Source organism: Triturus cristatus, chromosome 2_1 (genome assembly GCF_964204655.1).
Source record: "Triturus cristatus chromosome 2_1, aTriCri1.1, whole genome shotgun sequence".
In the NCBI taxonomy this organism is placed as follows: Eukaryota; Metazoa; Chordata; class Amphibia; order Caudata; family Salamandridae; genus Triturus; species Triturus cristatus.
Window position 1 is genome coordinate 502729098 of NC_140581.1, and position 22839 is coordinate 502751936.

General features: G+C 48.7%; 1 protein-coding gene across 6 annotated transcripts in view; it reads left to right on the forward strand.

Moving 5' to 3' along the window:
- Positions 1–22839, forward strand: part of LOC146865554 (baculoviral IAP repeat-containing protein 1-like) — a 1189967-nt gene that overhangs the window by 214524 nt on the left and 952604 nt on the right. For 5 of the 6 annotated variants that reach the window (XM_085632369.1, XM_085632370.1, XM_085632374.1 and 2 more), the window contains one exon: positions 2286–2402. The exons of the other annotated variant lie outside the window; for it this stretch is intronic. In XM_085632369.1, the coding sequence (XP_085488495.1) occupies positions 2286–2402 (117 nt within the window). The remainder of the gene's footprint in view (positions 1–2285; positions 2403–22839) is intronic. 6 annotated transcript variants of the gene reach the window in all.

Sequence of the window (22839 nt, forward strand, 5' to 3'; positions counted from 1 at the left end):
ACACAATACCACATAATTCCACAGCACATCATGTCACATAATTCCACTCTGCAAATCCACACCACACAATTACATTCCACACAATTCCAAATCTAATTAATCCAATCCAACCCATATAATTCCACTATACACCACATACATACTCTCCATAACACATATGTCAAAAACATTACCATTTACAATGGCAATAGCTCTAACCAGTGGGGGTCTGTAATTTTAGGAGGGAGGGGGGCAAACAGGACACACGCGCACACATACACAAGCACAGCCATGCATTCACATGCACACACTTAAACACATCCATTCACAACACTCATTACCAAACATTCATACATACACGCATGCACCAAAACTTAATAAAAAAAAAAAAACACTCACCTGCAGTTCTGCCTCGGAGGTCCCAGAAGGATTGGGACTGCTGTCCTCCCTCAAGGTCAGCCAATGAGGGAAGACAGCAGTCCCAACGCCATCACAGTTTGGCATGGAGTCACGGGACTGCTGACTCCATCCCACTCTGTGATGAAGTGTCACTGATCGACAGTCGACCCTGGGCACGTCAGGGCTGAAAACTGAAGTGCCCAGGTGTGAGGCAATCAGTGACACTACCCCTCGTCACTGAGGGAAGGGCCTTAGGGACCTTTGCTGAGCTGAGGAGGTCACACCCACAGAAGCTGTGACTTTCTCAGCCCAGCAAATTTCATCTCAGGCAGCCAGGAGCCTGCACATTTATCGCATGTCTGGCTGCCTGATCTGAAAATGAGCAGTGTCTGTCAGGCTGACCTTTGTATGGGCAAAAAGTGGGGGGCATGGCCCCTCAGCCCCAATAGACCTTGCAGTAGCTGGCTCTAACGCAAGCAAATGCGAGACCTATTGCATTTCAAATGCTTGTTTTTTTTGGTTTTCCAGCTTTCTTGCTTGTGTACTTCGTGTTTCTCTTTCTCACCTGTATGTTTCACCCCTCAGCTTCCCTCCTTCATTTGCCATTCTTTCTTTCCCCCCATTGCTCTTGTGCTTCCCCTTCATTATCAATCGTTGTGCGTATGCTTCCTCTACCGAAGCCTGCCAACCTCACATTGTATGTGTGCTTACCCATTGTTGTCTCTCACTTGTCCTTCTCTTTGTCCTTCTCCTCCATTGACATCCTCCACTCCCACTCATCCTCCCTCCATGTTACATTGTACTCCACCTCCTCCCCACCCGCAACACACTCCCCCGCTTGTGTGTAATAAAGCAGATTTCAAGCTACTTTTGATTAAATAGTCCATCTAGGATTTGTATACAGAAATAAAGAACAATGCTTGGCTCATTTTGTCGGCATGCGCATCTCTGTTGGCGCATATCTACAAAATGAACTGACGGCTGCGTCATAGCATTTTTTTACATTTTATTTTCAACCAAGCTGCACAGCATCCATTCTGCCGTACAGCATGGCTAATAATCATTGATAAAGCCAATAGGTCTTATTGATGAGACCTATTGGCTCTGCCAATGCTTATGGTATAGTATGTGGACCACTCTTTACTTTTGCGATGTAGTTTTGTGCTGTACTCATGGGGCCGTTTGAGTTTCTGCATGGAGGAATGACGTTAAAATCAGTGGTTGAAGTGAATACATAAAATATGGGAATTGTGATTTTGAGTTCGATGTCAGTGTGAGGGCAGGTCAGAGATATGGCTGAAAATAACAAAATATTTTGTAGCTATTTTGTTTACCGTTTATCTACAGGTGACGTCATACAAAATAACAGACCTACTTTTAATGAAAAATAAATGCAAGTTAAACTGGTGAGAAATGTAGTCTTCTACTTTATGAAACTCCGGTTGATTAATGTAATCACTGCAGATGTCTAGGTGGGCAACGAGTCACAGAACTGAATCCTGGTTGACACAGTGGGAATAGTGACTTGTGTATTTGTAGTGCTACTAGGCCCCAGCCTGTGATAGAAAGAACAGTGAATACGTAAATCCTTATTTTAAAATTGTATTGCGCAAAATGTAAGCTAGTCTGCTGCAATATGTGCAGAAAGGTTTAGTTTTTTAAGATGATAAATGCTTTCAAAATAACTATTTTAATAATACACAATCCGACTGTACCTAGTCCAAACATTTTTATACGTGTCCATTAGGACTTTAGAACTCAACAAGTAACACCATTGCATTATCTCTCAAAACAAATGTTTGTCACCATGTAGCCTTAAATGATTCTATCAATTAAAACCTGTACCGGTTCCCAAGCAGCTTTTAGATCTGCTATTAATGATTTGCTTGCATTTGCATTTTTTTCAGGTAACTGGCAACAGCGCGACAAAACTCGCTGTTTCTTCTTTCTCCCTCGGCGCTCCCCTGGGCTTTATAGCACAGGAGACCACCTCCACCTTTCGCTTCAGCCGGAGGCACCTCAAGGTCAGCATTATTAGGGTGGTTGATTTTCAACAAAAAGTATGGGTATGTGGATGATATCGCTGTTGATATTGTGTGTAATATTTTTAGTGTCAGGTATGTTCTGTGTTAAAAGTTCAATTGTGTATACTTGACATGCATTTCTTGACGCTTTATACATGTACTTTAGGATCTCCAGTTTATCCCATCAAATCTTTGCCTAATGTCATGTTTGTTAGTGGTTTGTAAAACCATGTTACTAGTCTCTTTCTAGACCCCAAAGTGTATAGCAGCGTCAGTATTGTGTGTGTTTGTGATTCCAAGACTGCTTCATTCCATTCCCTTCGGAACATCTCCCTTAGTGCACTGTATTGTGGCGGTCACCTGTTAGACCTAGCACTTTTGGCGTGCTTTCCCCTGTTTTGTTTTTGCTTCTGACCTCCTGTTTTTGACTGAGTGCTGCATTTCATTGTTGCTGATTTTGGAACTCTGGGCCCTTTACCACTGCTGATCAGTGCTAAAGTGCAAGTACTCCCTGTGTAAATTGTGATTATGATTGGCTATCCATGACTGGCATATTTGATTTACTGGTAAGACCCTAGTAAAGTTCACTGTGTGCCCAGGGCCTGTAATCCAAATAATACTAGTCGGCCTGCAGCACTGATTGTGTCACTCACATGAGTAGTAGTCCCACATCCAAGTCTCAGACCTGTCACTGCAGTGTCTTTGTGGGCAGTTTTGAACTACCGTGTTGAACTGACAAGTGCACCCACTTGCCAGGCCCAAACCTTCCCTTTTATTATATGTAAGACACTCCTTAGGTAGGCCCTAGGTAGCCCTCTTAGCAGGGTGCAGTGTAGTTAAAAGGTAGGACATATACTGGTGTGGTTTACATGTCCTGATAGTGAAATACTGCTCATTTTGTTTTTTACTATTGCGACGACTATCTCTCCCATAGGTTATCTTTGGAGCTGCCTTGTAACCTCTTACAAGTGTAACTTCCAATTGGGAAGAGGTAAAGATTTGGAGTTTGGGGTCCCTGAACTCGCACAATTCAAAAATACATATTTTAGTGAAGTTGGTTTTTAAATTGTGTGTTTGAAAATGCCACTTTTGGAAAGTAGGCATGTTCTTGCTTTACCATTCTGTGCCTCCCTGGTGGAATCCACGTCTGGTTTAGACTGGCAGTTGGGTTGTTTGTGCATTTACTCTAGACAGTCACACAAAGAGAGCTGACGTGTGCCCTGCATATCCCGATGGCCAATCACTAGGCTGATGGTTCTTCCTGAGCTAGAGTGATGGAAGGAGTTGTCACTGACACCTGAATAGGCCTGTGCCTGTCCTCACACACAGCTGTCTCCACCCCCTGTAGCATATCTGCAGCCAAGCCAGAGAAAAGGAATGTCTTGTGCAATACAAAGACCTTCCTTTGAAGTTTGTCTACTTCAAAGGCAGAAACTGATATAAGTACTGGAGCTGTGACACCATATGTTCAGAACACTTCTGGACCTAGAGGACATTCTTCCAAGAGGAAAAGCTGGAAAAGCTGTCAGGAGGGACTTCCACTTTGCTGTGTGCTTTGCTGTGTTGTCCTGCTGCTTGCTGCTTCTGTCTTGGGCAGTGAAAGGACTGGATTTTGCTTTTTACATCCTGCTTGCCAAGGTTCTCCAAGGACTTGTGCGTGCTTGCCTCCTGTTAAGAAGTCTCAGGACCACCAAAGTCTTCATCTGAATTTCCCGAACTCCTCTGCTGAGAGTTCTGACCTGCCAAGTGGTGCCAAATCCAGTTCTGGGTGGATTTGCAGCAAAGGACTGAGAAAATCCATGCATCGACCTTCAGCGCCTGTTTTCCTGATGCAGCACCGCCATGCGGCTAAAAAACCAATGCATCGCTGTGGTGCAGCCGAAGAATCAACGCAGTGCCCTCCATGCAGCTGAAAGATCGCCGCAGCCCAAGTCCTGAGGACCATATCTGCGACGTCTGAGGCACCCGCTCCGACACAGGCCCTGCTGTGCGGCTGGAGAAATCGATGCATCACCTGCCACACAGCTGGAAAATCGACCCAGCGCCTGTTTGACTGATGCAGCATTGACCCAGCGTGTGCAGATTTATGATGCATTGCACCTGTGTGACCAGTTCTTCATCAACGTAGCCCAGCAGTAAGTAACCTAGGCGGTGTGTCCGGAGATCGATGCGTCACCTCCCCACGCAATAAGGAATCGACGCATCACCTCCCTTGCGCTGCAGTGAGGAATCAAAACATTACCTCCACTGTGAGTAAGGAATCGATGCATTGCTTTGCTTTTCCGGTGCCTCATCTCCCCTGCACCTGTTTTCGTCTTTGATTTTGACTCATCTCAGGTACTGTGGGATAAAATTGAAGCATTCATAGTTTCCTATGAACTGAACTATTTTGAACCTTTTAAAAGTCATATCTTTACTTGTGTATGTTGGATTGTTGTCATTTTGGTCTTGTTTTATTCAGATAAATATTGGCTATATTTCTAAACTGGTGTGAACTAATTTTGTAATGTTTTCCCTGTGTTACTGTGTGTGTATGTACGAATGCTTTACACATTGCCTCTGAGATAAGCCTGACTGCTCATGCCAAGGTACCAAGGGGGTGTGCATGGGTTATTTTTGCTGTGTAATCTCATTACCCTGACTAGGATAAGGGGCCCTACTTAGACAGGGTGCAAACCTCTACCAACTAGACTCCCCATTTCTAACATTACCTGTTTAGCAGGAGTTTGTTCTTGGTAATTTTAAAGTAAGTTTAAGGTTAATGCCCTGAGATACCCCCTCATAGCAGTCCTCCACTGTCTTCAGTCTAACTTCCATTGATGCACGTAGTTGTGTAGTCATATGGAAGCCCTCAGATTTAGGCAGACCCACCAGTGGGAAGGTCGGTGCATCATCCTACGCATTCCTTGACTTGCTGAGGCACCTCCTTCAAAAGATCAGGGCAGTCTGTATTAGTTTGTGTCTGCTTGCACCAGTCGAGTCTTTACTTATTAGGAATTAGGTCAAATACCCTTCATCTGCTTGTTTCTGTAAGTCTTTTATGATTCCATCATTCCATCTCAGGGGCGCTGACAAAGTGACACAAATTTAGGCCGACTTTAATGGAGTGCAGACTAGCTAAAAGGGCCTTGTTAGGCCCGCTGAATGAAGTAACTTAAATCCTCGTTGTTGTGCGTTGTGTGAGTCCGCTTAGAAAATGCATTGCACAGCAGTGGTGATTCATCGATTCCGAGATGGGGCGAAGCTGTGATGCGAGGTCCTGTTGCATTGTTGTCGAGGATCCTGTTGACAGGGCTTGTAATGCGAAGTCCAGTGTCAAGGATGCGTGGCACAGCCAAGGCGATGCAGCAGTTCCGGTGAGCATATATTCAGCAGCATTGTTTCGCCATTGTTGCGGCTGCCCTCAGCAAATGATGCGAGGTGCTCGTACCGGGAAAAGCATTGTGCAGTGGCAGTTCGGAAGGTGATGCGGCGGTCCCAAGGTGCAGGAGGCTGCGGTGATGCGAGTCTTGTGATGGGTCAAATCCATGCCAACAGCGGTGCCTTGTCGGTTCTGCTCGGGATGCGTTGCTCAGCAGAGGGGATGCATCAGTTCTACTTTCAAGCCCCTTAGGTCCACTTCCAAGTGTCCAGGACTCGGGTGGCACCACTTGGCAGGAAAGAGTCACAGATGGTAGAGTCCATGTGCAGGGGTTGGAAGCCTGTTATGTCCCTGAGGCTTCAGATCAGTAGACCAGCCAACTAGCACTTCAAGTCACTCTGGGTTCTGGGTGCAATTAATGCAGGTCCAGTCCTTCTCATCGACGCAGGAGGGCAGCAGGCCAGCATGTCAGCACAGCAAAGGAGGAGTCCAGAAGAGTTGCAGTTCAGCAGAGTGGCAGTCATTCAGCAGCACAGCAGTCCTTCTTCCTGGCAGAGTATCCACAGGCTCGGAAGTGTACTGTCTTGATGGTGTCTGAGGTTCAGTACTTATACCCAGTGGTGCCTCTGAAGTGAGGTGAAACTTCAAAGACAATGCCTTGAAGTGCACAGAGGTCCTCCCTTCCTGCCCTGGCTCCAGATTCACTACACGGAGAGTATGCAGCCCGTTGTGTGTGGACAGGACACACCCTATTCAGGGATGGCCCTTTGAGACATACCTAAGCTCCCATTGTATGTGGCTGTCTAGGAGGAGTAGACAAATCCCAACTGCTCACCACACCCAGTCATGTGACCAGAGACAGGCTACAGTCACCAAATGAAGTAAACAAGAAAATGTCAACTTTCTAAAAGCCAACAAACTATGGGTTAGGCATTATCACTAACAGCCAAATTGGGCTTCTTCCAATCCCCACACCCGAGATGGAATGGCAGCCGTGAGAAGTAGTTACGAACAGTGAAATTCGAAATAAAAAGAAAGCGAATTCTGCTAAACAACAGCTGTCAAGAAGGGAGAAGATTTGAAAAGCAGATACCTCCATTTATGAAGAATAGAGATTCCAAGCCTGAAAAAAAAAAAATGGTGTCCACTCAAAGAAAGAAGACCTGAGAAATACGTTTCGCATTACCTCCATTCATGAAGAGTCGAGAAAACGCACAGTCTAGGTCAAGAAGAGAACCCATAATCCCTAAAGGGTTGAAACGTTTCAACGACAAAGATTAGGGGATTTGTCCAAAACTAATTTCGACGGACAGTGGGAAAACAACCTTAAATATCTATCCAATAACCCCTTAGTTTATTCCAAGAGGGTCACGACACCTATACTATCTGTAATAATAACCTCTGGTTTTCCGAATCTTTTTGACTGGTTTTGTTATGTTGTTTTGTTATGTTGGTCCATATGACCCTTACAAGGTTGTTTATGCACTGAATTTGTTTATTTTGGTACAAATAATTTATACACTGTTGTTTTCTAAATCCTTGTGTTTGTTTCAGTTGATACATTTTTTAAAATTTCTGTTGAACACGCTTGGTAGTGTGAACATACTTGATTGTCTAAAAGGTCTTCTTTGACCAACGTGGAAGTAGAGAACAGTTGTTTTACATAACATATTGAAGTCAATATCACATTTAAGTGTCAACATTTCATAATTTAATGTGAAATAAGTACACAGACCAAAGTAATAAATTGATTTGACTTGGTATTAACATGATAAGTGCTTTTAAATATCACAGCCACTTATCTCTTTCTAAAAGTGGCATTTTCAGAATTGCAATTTAAAATCTGACTCCACCATAAGTTCACATTTTAAATTGTGATTCCAGAGACACCAGACTTGAAGGGTGTATGTCTTCCCAATTGGAAATTGCACTTGTAGAATGTAATAAGGTAATCCCAATGTTATCCTATGGGAGAGCTAGGCATTGCAGTAGTTAAAAACAACTTTGGAGTTTTTCACTACCAGTACATGTAAAAGTTAAAAGAACATATCCTGCCTTTAACATAGATAGCACCCTGCCCTCTGGGTTCTCCGGGGCCTACCATAGTGGTGACCTATATGTATAAAAATAGAAGGTTTGGGCCTGGCAAAAGGTTTATCTTGCCAGGTCAACATGGCAGTATAACCTGCACACACAGGCACTGCAATGGCAGGCCTGAGACATGGTTAGAGGGTTACTTAAGTGGGTGGCACAATCAGTGCTGCTGGCTCACAAGTAGCATTTAATTTACAGGTTGTGGGCGAAAATAGTCGTTTACATCGCATGCGTTGTAAATGCATTTGATTACAACGAGGTCGTTACAACAACCGCGTTGTTACATCGCAGTACCATTGCAACGCAAGTCATTACAACAACTTGCTCTAGGAGGCGAGCTGGACTTATGAATAGTATAACTTACTATTCCAACTCCAGTGTGGGCAACAGTAGGGACGGTGTTGGAATAGTAAATTATACTATTCCTTAGTTGAGAGCGCCCCCTAGAGCAAGTCGTTGTAACGACTTGCATTGTAATGGTAATGCAATGTGATGGCTGTTTCCCGTCATGGGCACATATTGTGCACTTTACTAGGGACTTATAACTAAATTTAAATATGCCAACAGGGCCCCAATAACAGAGGAACAATGGAAATACTGTTGCACACAAATGACTGCCCTCTCCCCCAACTACAGACTGCGGCTCATCGATTTTAAATTCCTACACCATGTATACCGCATTCCTGAGCAACCACAACCAACGGGGCTAACACCAGATGCACTCCCAAAAGATGCATGGCCACACGAGCCACATTTCTACACCTGGCATGGACCTGTCCTCTGATGGGAAATACTGGTAGGCCATACTCCAATACACTTACACAGACTCTGAGCCACCCAGTACCTCACACACCATCAGTATGCCTTTTGGGCTATGTGCGAGACCTCTCGCCAAAATCTCACTGATTGTAAATTGATACTTGTATAGCGCACTACTCACCCGCAAGGGTCTCAAGGCGCTTGTACGAATACCGCTGTGGAACCCATCCTGGCTTTCCCTGTGAGGCGTCCACTCCTGGGCAACCCCAAGGTGGAGGCCAGGCATCCTTAGCGTTGTGGGGGCCGTTGTGGAGATTAAGCAAGCTATTGCCCAGAGTTGCAGAGTGGGACCCCATGATTGGAATAGGTACCGAGGCGAGAATTATCAGGTCCGTGGAATTGTTGAGCCCAAGACCTGCCGAGGCGGGGAATTGAACCATGGTCCCGGGCTAGACCTCTGCATCAGGGTCTGCCGCTCTAATCATTGAGCCACACTTCTTGGGGGCTATGCTACTTCTGCTAGCAAAGCGCAGAGTCGCTATGCATAAGGGGCGGAAGCTAACACCCAAAATTGAGTCCTGGTTACAGGACGCAATCTACTGTCAGGAATAACTGGCTGTGTTTACTGGGCGCAAATGCCCCCACCATCCAGGCGCAAGGACATCTGGGAACCTTTTGTAACATATATTCGCACACATGACCTCACAACTGGCCAAATAAACACAGTACGCTCCCCTAGAGGAATTCAGATCCCTAACTCGGATTAATATAACCTATGTGTACGCGCCTATGTCGCACTGGATATGTCACCACATTCCATCCATGGAAATGCCATTGGCTGTCACTGTTTCCTCTTCTAATGCAACTTGATCCGTCTAAGGGTGATGAATGTCCATGTTTTCAGCTTTTTGTACTAGTTATTCAACAATGCTATTCAGTTGTTTGTTTTTTACCAACTGTGTAATACGGGATAACCAGATGTGATATTTTCTGTGGATCTGCTTTCTCCCCTTCTTTTCCTCTTTATTTTCTCTTCATGTTTTATCTTGTTCCTTCTTCCATCCCATTCCTCTAAGGCTATGTTGCCTTCTTTACTCTACTCTCCCCCTTTTCTCTCTTTCAATGAGAAGATGTATAACCATAATTGGTGGTATTGTTTGCAGTATCTTTATATCCCGGTGTATGCTTGTTTTCTTACTTTAAATGCTAATAACATGTTGTTAAAAATATGTCAATAGGGGTGAGCCAATATTACCATGTTCAGGGGAGAGAGCACAAGCACTTTAGTACTGGTTGGCAGTGGTAAAGTGTGCAGGCTCCTAATGGCAGCAAAAACGAATTCAACAAAAACCTACCTTGCTGCATCCAGAACATGTGTCTAGTCCCAGTGCAGCTAACTACAGTATGTCTCCCAGCCTTGCATTGCTTTGCTTTAGTCCTTTGTCTGTCTTTTGTCTACAGTCCAGTGCAGTCCATTGGGGCTCTCCCTTTTTAATTGTTCCAAGTTTGTTCCATCTGTTCCTGCGATCATTTCCTTTGCATATTCCTTTTGCTTCTATCATAGCTCTTGTGTCTGCCTCCCAATCTCCTAGTTTATTTTTTTATTTTATTTTTTATTTTATTTTTTTGAAACCGTTTATTACAAATCTCAAGAATATACAGGTATGGGCCTACAACCTTCCGGCCGGCCGCTAGGATGACAGGAGCATATGACATACGTTCATAAAACACTTGGTGTTGCAGAGGAGCATAATCAGGAGGTATCAATGCCGTGGGCCATATCAGTCAGACCCCACAATACGGTTTCATTTTATACAAACAACAAGAAAAAACCACACCCACAAGGCAACCCGCAATCGACAGTAGCAGCACGTGCTCCCCGAATGGGGGACCCCTAGTATCCACAGGAGTCTAAAGAAGGGAAGGGGAACAGAGCAAGGACTGGGGGAAACCCTGTGCCCGGGGCTGGGGGAAGGAGTCAGCTAAGGGGACGGGGCTGGTGAGGCAGCAGGCAGCAGTGGTGGCGCGCAGATACCCCCGCGATAGGCGTTCCAGGGGCCCCATACTTTCACCCATGTCCCAGGCTTACCCCTCGCCACATACACCACCTTTTCTCGAAACATGCACCAGTCCATGTGTTCTTTCCAGGCCGACACCGCCGGGGGCTTCTGGGATCCCCACAGTTGAGCAATATCACGCTTAGCTACCATATATCCCAGAGTCACCCACCACATCTGCGGAGCCGAGTAGTCAGTTGGTTCCCACACATTCAACAGGCACCTCCTCGCTTCAGGCAGCAGTGCGACACGCGTAACCACTCGCAGGACCTCGTGCACACCACGCCAAAATCGCTCCACCTTCGGACATTCCCACAAAATATGCAGAAAGGTCGCCAAAGCACCACACCCACGCTTACACAACCCATCCTCAGCATAGCCCATACGCAGAAGCCTTGGCCCCGTCATGTAGACCCGGTGGAGTATCTTAAGCTGGACGAAGCGAAGGCGAGCCGGTATGGCCACCTCCTTCGGAGAGGCCACCGCGGAGATCCAGTCCTCGTCGTCCAACTCCAGCCCATCGGCAACCCAAGCCTCTCGGAGGCCAGTTAGCCAGCCCGAGCGGTCATTGATCAGTTTTTTGTAAATAAGTGAGATCGTGCTGTCTGGGACATGGCCATCTAGCACTCTGTCCTCCAGGGGGGAAGACTCCGGGATGGAGGCAACGTCTGGGAAGACGGAGCCCAGTGCATGACGGACCTGCAAGTACCGAAAGTATTCACTGTCCTGCAGCTGAAACTCCGTCTGCAGCATCTCGAATGTTTTAAATCCCCCCCTCGTCCAGAGATCCCCAACTTTACTGATGCCTATCGTGTCCCACTTCTCGAAGCCCTTCGAGGTCCACAGGGAGCCCAACCTCTCAGATGCGTACAGCGGTGACGCCCGGGTCAAACGGTCCTTCCACCCCATAGCTGCATTAGCCGCGTGCCATACTCGCACCATGACACGCGTAGGTCCCGTCAGGCGAGCGTCGGGCGCGCCAGAGTAGAGCGCTCGATTGTAGTCGCCACCGGGCAGTAGCATCTTATCCATTTCAAATGCCGGGTTCAAGGCGGGCCCGTAGAGGCCATGGTTGATTGCAGCTAACTGGGAGGCCCAGTAATACCGTTTAATATCCGGGAGGGCAATCCCCCCGTCGTACCATAGGAGCGTCAACTTCGCCAGGGCAATACGCGGCCTCCCGTCCCAGAACAGGCGGCGCTGTAGACTCTCCACCTCACGGAAATAGCGCGCCGGGACTAAGTCCATAGTGTTCTGGAGAGCGTACAGGAAGCGTGGCAACGACATCATCTTAAACAGCGCCGCCCAGCCGAGCAGCGAAAGCGGCAGGCGCCGCCAGCGCGCGACGTCCTCCTTCAAGCGCTGGAGGGGGGGAAGCAAGTTCCGCTCATAGCGGGCCTCCGGGTCCAGAGTAATGTAGACACCCAGGTACCTAAACCCCTGAGAGGCAATCTGGATCGGACAGCCCCGCGGGAGGACGGGAGCCTCCCCGGAGAGCACATACACACATGATTTAGCCCAGTTGATGACAAGGCCTGAGTTGCGGCCAAATGAACGTAAAACATCAACCAGGACTATTAGTGATTTACGTGGGGAGGCTAGGTACAAAAGGATGTCGTCAGCATATAGGGACACGCGGTCCTCGTACTCGGGGGGTCCAACGGAGACCACGGATGGAAGGATGCCACCGCAGCCACTCCGCCAGGGGCTCCAAGGCCAGCGCAAACAGGAGCGGCGACAAGGGGCAGCCCTGCCGCGTGCCCCGGCCCAGCTCGAATGGGGCCGATACTCTTCCGTTTACCACCACCTGCGCCAATGGGCCCGAATACAACAATTTGACCCAACTGATGAAACCCGGGCCAAATCCAAACTTCGCCAGCATCGCCCAAATGTATGGCCACTCAAGCGTGTCAAACGCCATGGTGGCGTCTAAGGACGCCAGTATGGCCGGCTCCCGCACGAATGGAACACGTGCGAGCACCCCGTGCAAGCGCCGCAGATTAAGGGCCGTGTTGCGATGGGGAATAAAGCCGGACTGGTCTTGATGGACCAGATCGCCCACCACGCCGACCAGCCGATTGGCCAGCACCTTGGCAAGAATTTTGGGCTCCGCATTTAAGAGCGAGATAGGCCGATAGGATGTAACCCGGTCCCGAGGTCTCCCTTCCTTGTGGATCACCACGATTGTAGCCAGACGCTGGTCCAGCGGGAGGGAGCCCAGCGAGTGGGCCGCCAGGAACATCGTGCGAAGGTGGGGTGCCAATGCATCCGGTCGCAACTTATACAACTCGATAGGGATGCCATTCGGGCCCATGGCCTTGCCAGAGGCGACCGAGCGTATGGCGAGGGCTATTTCGTCGGAGGTGGGAGCGGCATCCAACGACACCCTGTCCTCCTCCGAAAGGGAAGGGAGCGCGATATCCCTAAGCAGGGCATGGGAATCCTCCTCCGAGCAGGGAGAAACCGGGGAATACACTTCACGGAAATAATCCGCGAAACAGGAGACAATTTCTTCTGGCTCGGTTACACTCACACCATCCATCCTCTCAATCAGCGGGACCACACGATTCGCTCTCTCCTTTTTATCCAACCACGCGAGCAGTTTACCAGCCTTATCACCCACATCATACAGTCGCCCCTGTTGCTCCCTACTGAGGCCCCTGGCCGCCTCGGTGACGAGGGCCCTGTAGGCCGCCTGCTTAAGCTGTAGGACATGTAGCGCAGCATCTGTCACCCCACCCTCTAGATCACCCTCCAATTCGGCAATTTTGGCCTCCACCCGGGTCACCTCCTCCCGCTCGCGCCTCCGGGCATGGGAAATAAGGGATAGGGCCTCCCCTCTGAGAACTGTCTTGAAGGCTTCCCACAGGGAGATAGCCGAAGGGACGGACCCCACATGCTCATCAAAGTATCGCTGTAAGGATTTAATCAAGTCAGCGCGAATGATGGGGTCGCGCAGGTACCAGGCATTGATTGGAACTACCCTGCCCTCACCCCTCGGGCAGACATCAAAGTGTAACAGGAGCGGGGAGTGATCTGAGATACCCCGCGCCAAATGGCGCACCTCTCCTACCCTCCCAACATAGGCCGCCGGGACAAGGACATAATCAAGCCGGGAGAGGCTACCATGGGCCCCCGAGTGGAAAGTGTACTGCAGCTGCGTGGGATGTTTTAAGCGCCAGCAGTCCACCAATCCCAGTGTATCCAAGAGGCCGGACAGCCACGCCTGTGCCCGGGGGAGGTCCCTAGGGGGGTGACGATCCACAGTCCCAGAAACCACCGCATTGAAGTCCCCCCCAACCACCAGAAGCCCCCCCGGAAGGCCAAGGAGGAGGCGCCCCAGGTCTGCAAAAGTGGTCGACTGAAGCCCCGGTGGGACGTATACTGATACAAAGACAACTACTTTGCCCTCCATTCTCCCCACCAAGACAGTGTAGCGTCCCCTATCATCATGGAGCACCTCATCAATTTCCAACGGGAGCGAGTTCTTCACCATGATGCCCACACCCCGTGAGCCCGACGTGAAGCCCGAGTGGGCCACTAAACGGTAGCCACGCCGATTCATGGCACAAAAAGAATTACCAATAAGGTGTGTCTCCTGCAGAAAGACTACATCGGGTGAGATTCGTTTCAAATACTGCAGGACCACACCTCGTTTGATCCTATCCCCCAGTCCATTAACGTTCCAAGACAACAAAGTCAAGTCCCTACCCCCCATCACACACAAAAGCCATCATTCGTCCCCCCGAGAGCACCTTAAGACCAATACAAAAAAGGGTTTGCCTTGTGGTAAAAACGAACAACACCCCAACCCACCCACCCCAACAGAACTCCCCCCTCCCTGCACCCCTGCATGAGCCCGAACAGCCCCCCCAAAGTGCAGTGTGCCTGTCGCCCCATATATGGTTAAACTAACTAAACCCCCAGAGGAGGAGGGAGAACCCCCAAGAGACCCCACACGACCTCCACAGGAGGGGAACTTACTCGAACAGACGAACAGTCCAAAGTGACATCAATTTTGCCCAGAGCGAGGCCTAATATTAGTCCCTCAGTCCTGATCCGGCGAGCCCTCTCCCCCAACCGCTCCCCCCCCACCCCCCCCGAGCCCGATCCCCAGACAAAGTATCCAGCCAGTCCCCAGCCGCTTCGGGACGATCAAAAAAGTGCGTGCGGCCATCCACCTCCACCCGCAACTTAGCTGGGAAAAGCATCGCATACTTGAGGTTTAGGTCCCGTAGACGACGTTTGACTCCGAGAAAGCTCAGTCTCTGCTTTTGGACCGCTGGAGTGAAATCAGGATAAAAATTTATGTCCATAATGTCGAGTCTGACCGGTCCCTGTAGTCTGGAGGTCCCGAAAGTTGAAAATCCGGGCAATGAGAGGCCTCGGAGGGGCTCCGGTCTTAGGCCTTCCCCCGGGAACCCTGTGGGCCCGTTCCACCGCGAAGAATTTACTCAGCCCCCGGGGCTGGAGATGGGTGAGAATCAAGTCCTCCACGAATAGGTCCGCCGCCGCCTCCTCACGTCCCTCAGGCACCCCGATAATGCGGACATTGTTCCTCCGGGCCCGACCCTCGGAATCCTTCAAGCGGTGGTCCATCAGCGCACTCGCCTGGCCAAGCCGGCGCACCTCCTTTTGGAGGGTCGCCACATCTGTCGTGAGGCCCAATGTGGTGTGGGCCAAAGAATCGACCCGATCATTGGTCTTGGATAGATCGGCCCTCACCAAGCCAACATCCACGAGGACCGAGTCTATCTTCTGCGCCAGTGTATCAAAACGCTGGCTCACCGAGGCCTTCATCTCGGCGATAGCACCCATGACATCCCGCAGGGTCAGATCCGCGGGCAGAGCAGGAGCATCAGTCGGGCCCTCAGGGGACCTACGCGGCACCTCGGGAGATCCCTTCTGGAGGGTGTAGCGGTCCATGCTGTTAGACTGCTGGGCTGCGCCACGTCGGGTCGATTTCACCTTTGCCCGGTCACCATCTTGCTTTGTGGACATGGTTCCAGTCCCCCGATCGTGCCAATCACGTCGTAAAGGGCAGGCAAGCCGGTTCACGGGCTCCGGGGGGGGGCCACCACAGATCCGCGGGGTGGATCACAGCCGGCGGGCCGGCAGGGTACCCCAACGAGGCCACACCACCTCACAGTGCCCCGCGACCCAACCTCGCCAAGACAGCAAGGAGGGTGCAAAAGCGAAAGTGAAAGTGCGGGGTACGCGAGTCGCCGAGCCCTGCCCGCCGCTGTTGTTCACTTTGTCTCCGGATAGCCCCACAGATCTAATCCGGGGTCCGGCGTGGAGAAGGCCGCAAACCTCGATCGGTGTTCCCGCCGGTGTCCGAGGTCCAATTTGGAAGCGGAAAACGGGTGCCACCTCAGCTCGGGCTCACCCAAACAGTCCCCTCATCTAGGACAGGATATTTTCAGGATATGTGTAGGAGGTCACGGAGGTCCTCGGGAGCCTCGCACCTACGCGGCCATCTTGGTTGCGCGCTAGGCTCCTCCCTCCAATCTCCTAGTTTAAACTCCTTGATAATGTGCCCTATCTCTGTGTTTCTCCTTCCAGTCTCGAGTTACCTTGCTGCTGTTCAGTCACTTGCTTCATCAAAACCATGAACACCATCCACTCCGGATCACCGTCAGACCCCTGCCCCCACCACATCGTCAACAAAGTGAGCTCCATCATCGCACCCCAACTCAGAAAGATCTTCAACAGCTCATTCGAGACCGCCATCTTCCCGGAAAGCTGGAAACACGCAGAGATCAACGCCCTACTCAAGAAACTCAAGGCAGACCCAAAGGACCTCAAGAACTTCTGGCCCATCTCCCTACTCCCGTTCCCGGCAAAAGTCATCAAGAAGATTGTCAACAGACAACTGACCCACTTCCCCGAACAGAACAACACCTTGGACTCATCCCAATCCGGATTCCGCAGCAACCACAGCACCGAAACCGCCCTCATCGTCACCACCAACATCAGGACCCTGCTGGACAACGGCAAAACCGCAGCCCTCATCCTCCTAGACCTCTCGGCCGCCTTCGACACCCTCTGCCCCCACACCCTACGCACATGCCTCCATAACACAGGGATCCGCGACAAAGCCCTGGACTGGATCACCTCCTTCCTCACCGACAGAACCCAGAGAGTCTGTCTCCCGCCATTCCGATCCGAAGCCACCAAGATCACCTGCGGCGTACCCCAAGGATAATCCCTCAGCCCGACCCTCTTCAACATCTACATGACACCGCTCACCAACATCAACCGATCACACAACCTCAACATCATCTCATACACCAAGGACACCCAGCTGTTCCTCTCCCTCACCAAAGACCCCGCCACCGCCAAAACCAACTTCCATGATGGAATGAAGTCTGTCACCGAATGGATGAAGAACAGTCGCCTGAAACTGAACTCGGAGAAGATGGAGGTCCTCATCCTCGGCTCCACCCCCTCCGCCTGGGACGACTCCTGGTGGCCGGCCTCACTGGGAGCTGCGCCGACACCTACCAACCACGCACGCAACCTGGGGTTCATCCTGGACTCCTCTCTGTTAATGACCCAGCAAGTCAACGCTGTCTCCTCCTCCTGCTTCAACACCCTCTGTATGCTTCGCAATATCTACAGATTGATCCCCAACAGAACCAAAAGTGTATGTTTAACTTTGTGAACCAGGCCCTCGTCACCAGCAGGCTGGACTACGGCAACGCCCTCTACGCGGGAACCACGGCTAAACTCCAGAAGAGACTCCAGCGCATACAAAACGCCTCCGCACGCCTCATCCTCGACATCCTCCGCCACAACCACATCACTGCCCACCTGAGGAACCTGCACTGGCTCCCCATCAACAAGAGGATCACCTTCAAGCTCCTCATCTATGCCCAGAAAGCACTCCACGATGCCGGACCAGCATACCTCAACAAACGACTCCCCTTCTACACTCCCAACCGTCAGCTTCACTCCGCTGACCTCGCCCTCGCCACCGTTCCACGCATCCACCGAACGACCACCGGCGGCAGATCCTTCTCTCACCTCGCTGCCAAGACATGCAACACCCTCCCCATCCACCTACGACAGACCCAGGACCTGCTGACCTTCAGGAGACTTCTCAAGACCTGGTTGTTCGAACAGCTCCCCCTCCCCACTCAGGGCCTTGAGACCCTCACGGGTGAGTAGCGTGCTCTACAAATGTTTGATTGATTGATTGATTGCTTGGCACATTTCCTAGAACCCTTGTGCTAGCCTTGCCATGTATGTCCTCTAGGTTTTCCTTGATTCCTTGTACGACTAACACCCTTTTGTCTTGTGGTTCTATTCTTACGTTTCCTTTGTCTATCTATGCTAATTTGTGTACCGCTGTTTTCTCTCTGCTGCTCGGTTTGTACTCCTCCTGGGCTCTCAGTGTCTGGTAAGTGTACTATTTTCTCCCCACTTTTGTATAAGGGTATTCATTTTTTACAGTGGCTGGCTCTCAGGAGGCAATTCCTGCCCATCCTTTGTCTTATGTTACATGTAGTATTAAATGCTGTAACTGCAGGAGTGTGGCACTCTATTTTTTTAGGAATCTCCACTATGTCTTCTGTTGGACCCATAGGGGCTGGTCTTGTGTATGTCTTTACAATCCTTGTTTGTGCCCTACCAGTGGCTGCTCGCCTATAGGGTATGCAAGGGGGTCGCCCTATTAAATGTAGGTTTAGAAAAGTAGAACAGATCACCAGCCCTATCCCTTGTGCTGATAGGACAGAAGCTCATGAGGATGTCTGGAACAAGTTAAGCTGTCAATCATGACAGCTTCTGCTTGTAACTTGCTGTGTGCTATTTGAGGAGCCAAGACTTCTGAAGCTAGGAGCATGCAATGCATCACTCGCATTAGTGTCTCAGGGTAAGTATTAGTAACTTTATGTGTGTTTTTACATTTGTGATCTGAGATATGTTTATATGTATTTAAAAATGAGAGAACGTTTTTGTAAAATCTATATAAAATACAACACACTGAGACTAATTAAATGATGTTTCCTCATTTTGTTGTTTGTCAGAACTTTCCAAACACATTGCAAAACTCTCCAATGCATACGAATTGCCCAGCGTTCATTTTTATAAATTCATTACAGTAACACTATGAAACTACAGGTAGCCTATTTCTCTAATCAATACTGATAGCAAAATCTATTAAAAAATCCTATCTTCCAGACTAGCGACGGTTATTACCCCGCTAGTCTCTATACGCCAGCATGGGTTTATCCCGGGCAGGGACACGGTCGACCATGTTCGGCGAGTAATTGCTCTTTTGGACTGGGCCAAGGTTACCAGTGCTCCCCTCGGGGTGATCCTGTTGGACGCCGAGAAGGCGTTTGACAGGGTCTCCTGGGGGTTTTTATGGGCAGTGCTTCTCTGGAAGGGTTTCAGCGCTGAATTTATTCAGGCTATTAAGGCAATATACATTTCCCCAGCTGCAATACTCCGTATCTCTGGTCAGGAGTCAGGGTCTTTTGATATTAGGAGGGGTACAAGGCAGGGGTGTCCTTGCTCACCCCTGCTCTTTGCCTTATAGATCGACCCTTTTCTTAGCAAAATCTAAATGGATCCAAATATCTGGCCGATTAGGATTGAAACTACTGAATATAAGTTATTAGCCTATGCTGACGACATTGTTGTTCTAACCAGTGATGTTAGCTCGGCCTTCCCGGCTTTAAAAACTCTTGCGGAACAATTTGTCTATCTATCAGGGTATAAGTGGAACGTCTCAAAAACGCAGGTAGTCCAATCAAGCGCTATGTGTCCCTCTACCGTTCCTGTGGTCTTAGAAGCAACATATTTAAAGGTTAAAATCACTGCTTCTGTAGATAACATCTCTGACTAGAATATTCTCCCAGTGATAGAATCGGTCAACACTAAGCTCGAAAGGTTAGATCATCTGCACCTCTCCTTATACGGCCGCTGTAATGTACTTAAGATGCTGGTCCTTCCAAAATTTCTCTATCTTTTTAGAACTATTCCCCTAGAGCTCTCGCAAAAGAGTCTTGTAAAGGCCGAAAGGATCTGTTCTAGGTTCCTCTGGGGGTATCGTCGCTCACGCAGGGCAGCCAAGTGGATGTGTCTTCCTAGGGATCGGAGAGGCTGGGCGGTCCCTAATTTCTTATTATATTATTGGTCTGCCATGCTTCAACATCTAGGTTTACCGCTGCTGGGAGATAGGGCAGAGGTTCCGCTTTCTAATAGACCTACAATCTATGAGATAGGTTTGGGGGAGGCCGCTAAGGGTATCTTGACTTGTATTCTGGAGCCAAGTTATTTTAAGAAGACCAGGTTCAAAGTCATAGCTACCATGTTCTCAGTTTGGCGGAAAATTTGCCATAAATGGTCAATTTTGAATATTAACTTTTATACGCCTTTCAAAGCTGCCCGGCTTGTACCCTCTATTTTTCAGGATCAGGCTATTTTTAGATGGCAGCTATTAGGCGTGAATTATATAGGCAATCTAAGTTTTCAAGGGCAAATGGTCTCTTTTTCTTTCTTAAAGGACAAATTTCATCTGAATACTCATGACTTTTTCAAATACCTTCAGATCAGAAGCTTTATTGACAAACGCCTATATGAAACCCCTACAGTGTTTGAAAAGGTTACTATATTTGAGTTGATTCAAAGAAGGGCTAGAATTGGGACAATATATCAACATATGCTATCCGGTCTTCCGGATGACACTGATCTTCAGAATTCTAAGTGGGAGACTACATTGGGCAAGACTGGGGTGGACATAAGGTTAGCCTTGGATTTTGCAGGCTACGTCTTAGCTTCTGGCAGTTTACGGACCCAAAGTTATATGGCAATGTTCGACCTATATTACACACCGGCAAAAATTGCAAAGTGGGGGGCCCGGAAGGGTGACTCCTGCTCCTGGTGCGGCCTTCGAGCTGCAGATGCTATACATATGTTTTATTCTTGCCCAAATTTAAGGGAGTTTCTCCATGATGTTGAGTGTTTTTTAAATTCGGTGCTCAATATCCCGGTCATTATCTCTCCAGAGTTGGTAATAATGGGGTGTGTAGATACTGAAATGTCTGAAAGAACGATCCATGTTTCTGCATTTCTGTTTGTAGCAATGTCTATGATTCGGTTGTGCATTACCTCTCAATGGCTAAGCCCTGTAGCCCCCACGTTTTTCAATTGGAGAGCCAGGATTCTGGCCCTGTTCAATTTGGAGTCTGCAGTGTCCTTATTGAGGGGAAGAAGGAGGCGTGAGCTCGCTTGTAAGATCTGGCTTCCTCTAGAGGAATGGTCAAAGCAATAATGTTCTACCAAGGAAGAAAGTGAGGGAAGGGAAGAAAAAAAATAATCTTTTTTTCCCCACCTCTTGGTTGATCTCCCACTTTATCTCTTATTTTTTTGGTCTAATATGTTGTACAAATATTCGTGAAATATGTTTGATGTCTTTCATTCTCTAATGGTACCCCTGTATGTATTTATTTATGTCTGTATTCTTTTATGTCAGCTGTTTTTTTCATTTTACTTTAAATAATGTGCTGTGCTCTTACCTCTCAAAATAATTTAAAAAAAGAAACAACAGGTAGCTGTGCCCTGGGGAGCAAAGGACTCTTCATGCTCTGACAAAGGTAGATGTCAGAGAGCGTCTCACTCTTCATTCACGCTAGGTAGATACAGAGAAGAACACAATGTCTTAACCAACAGCGCACTAGGGGTCTGATTCACACACGTAAACTTACACTTTGTGTAAGTTTACGATTGTTTGCTATTCACAAAGGGATTTAGGAGTAGTATCTTTACGACTGAGAAGTCTCTGCAAGTGATGGCTCCTCCGCTAAGGCGGAGGAGCGTCGCTCCACTGCTGAAAAGGAAAAAGAAAAGATAATATATTGTTATTATCATTTTAGTTTTCCTATTGCAGTCAGTGGCTCTCAGGGTGGGCGGGGGCTGGGCAGAGAAGGGGGAGGAGTGGGTTGCACCCCCTAAGTATTCACAACTTTGTTTGGCCATCCATCTTGGGGTGGCCAAACACTCATGCACATTTTGCATATTCCCCACCAGGCTGTAATGCACAGCCTGGTGAGGAACATGCCCAGACTTCCAATCCCCATCTGAGCGCTGAACCTCGGCACTCAGACTAATCACAACCCTGTGTGATTGGCTCAGGGGAGCCTGGGAGCCCAGCTGCTTCCTGCTGGACCGGAGACAGGAAGAAGAGGACAGAGGATATGCGGCGGCCTGCTGTTTCAGTTGTGTTTTTTTTCCTTTTTTCATCCAATCTCCCCTCCACTCACCACCCGGGTCCAGTAGCAGCCGCTACTGGTCTCTGCACATAAAAAGATAGGACTGTCTTATCTTTTTATGTGTGGAGACTCCGTACTCATAAAGATACTACTCGTAAATAACTGTGTAACAGCGAACAATCGTAAACATACACAAAAGTGTATGTTTAACCTTGTGAATCAGGCCCTCAGAGTCTATTCTTCATACGCAGCATACAATAGACCATGAGCCCTGAGTTAACATATTACAGTCGTACCTTTCAGAAATACAATGGAGAAAGCATCTCCTGTGGTGTGCCCACAACCTGCATCCAGATACACCCTAGATGCACCTGCACACCACTTACTTTTGTTTTACATATTTGTGCCAATTGGTAACAGAAGAAGTGGCAGGCCTCAACTAATACTGCGCAACAATAATGTCAGGCCAACCTGGTTTGTGCAGTGCGACAAAGCTTTAACAGTTACTGGCTCGCAGATTTATGTGCCTAACTGTTAGGGTGTGAACTGTCAGTGCCACACCCTTTCCTTCCTAGGAAATGTCGCAGACAGACATAGTAGGCGTCGATGTACCTAACAGTGATCTCTATCTTTGTACTGTGGACAGATTACATAACTGGCACTATGGTACAAAATGATGTCATTTTACTTGTCTGCAAGTCATTATACAAACCACTAGGGAATTCCCATGAATTATTTTAGTTGCGCTCTGATGACATTGTACCCTGGATGGCTCTCTGTTAAAACCACAAAAATCATAACATAAACTGTAGAGGTGGGTGAGCCACTGAAATCACGAGCCAAGCTTGAATCAGATGCCTGGGTCTGGCTCAGCACAAATTTCTCTTGTACCCTTGAGCCGAACACAAGCCGAGCCTCTATGTGACTTCTGCCTGCCGCCCATA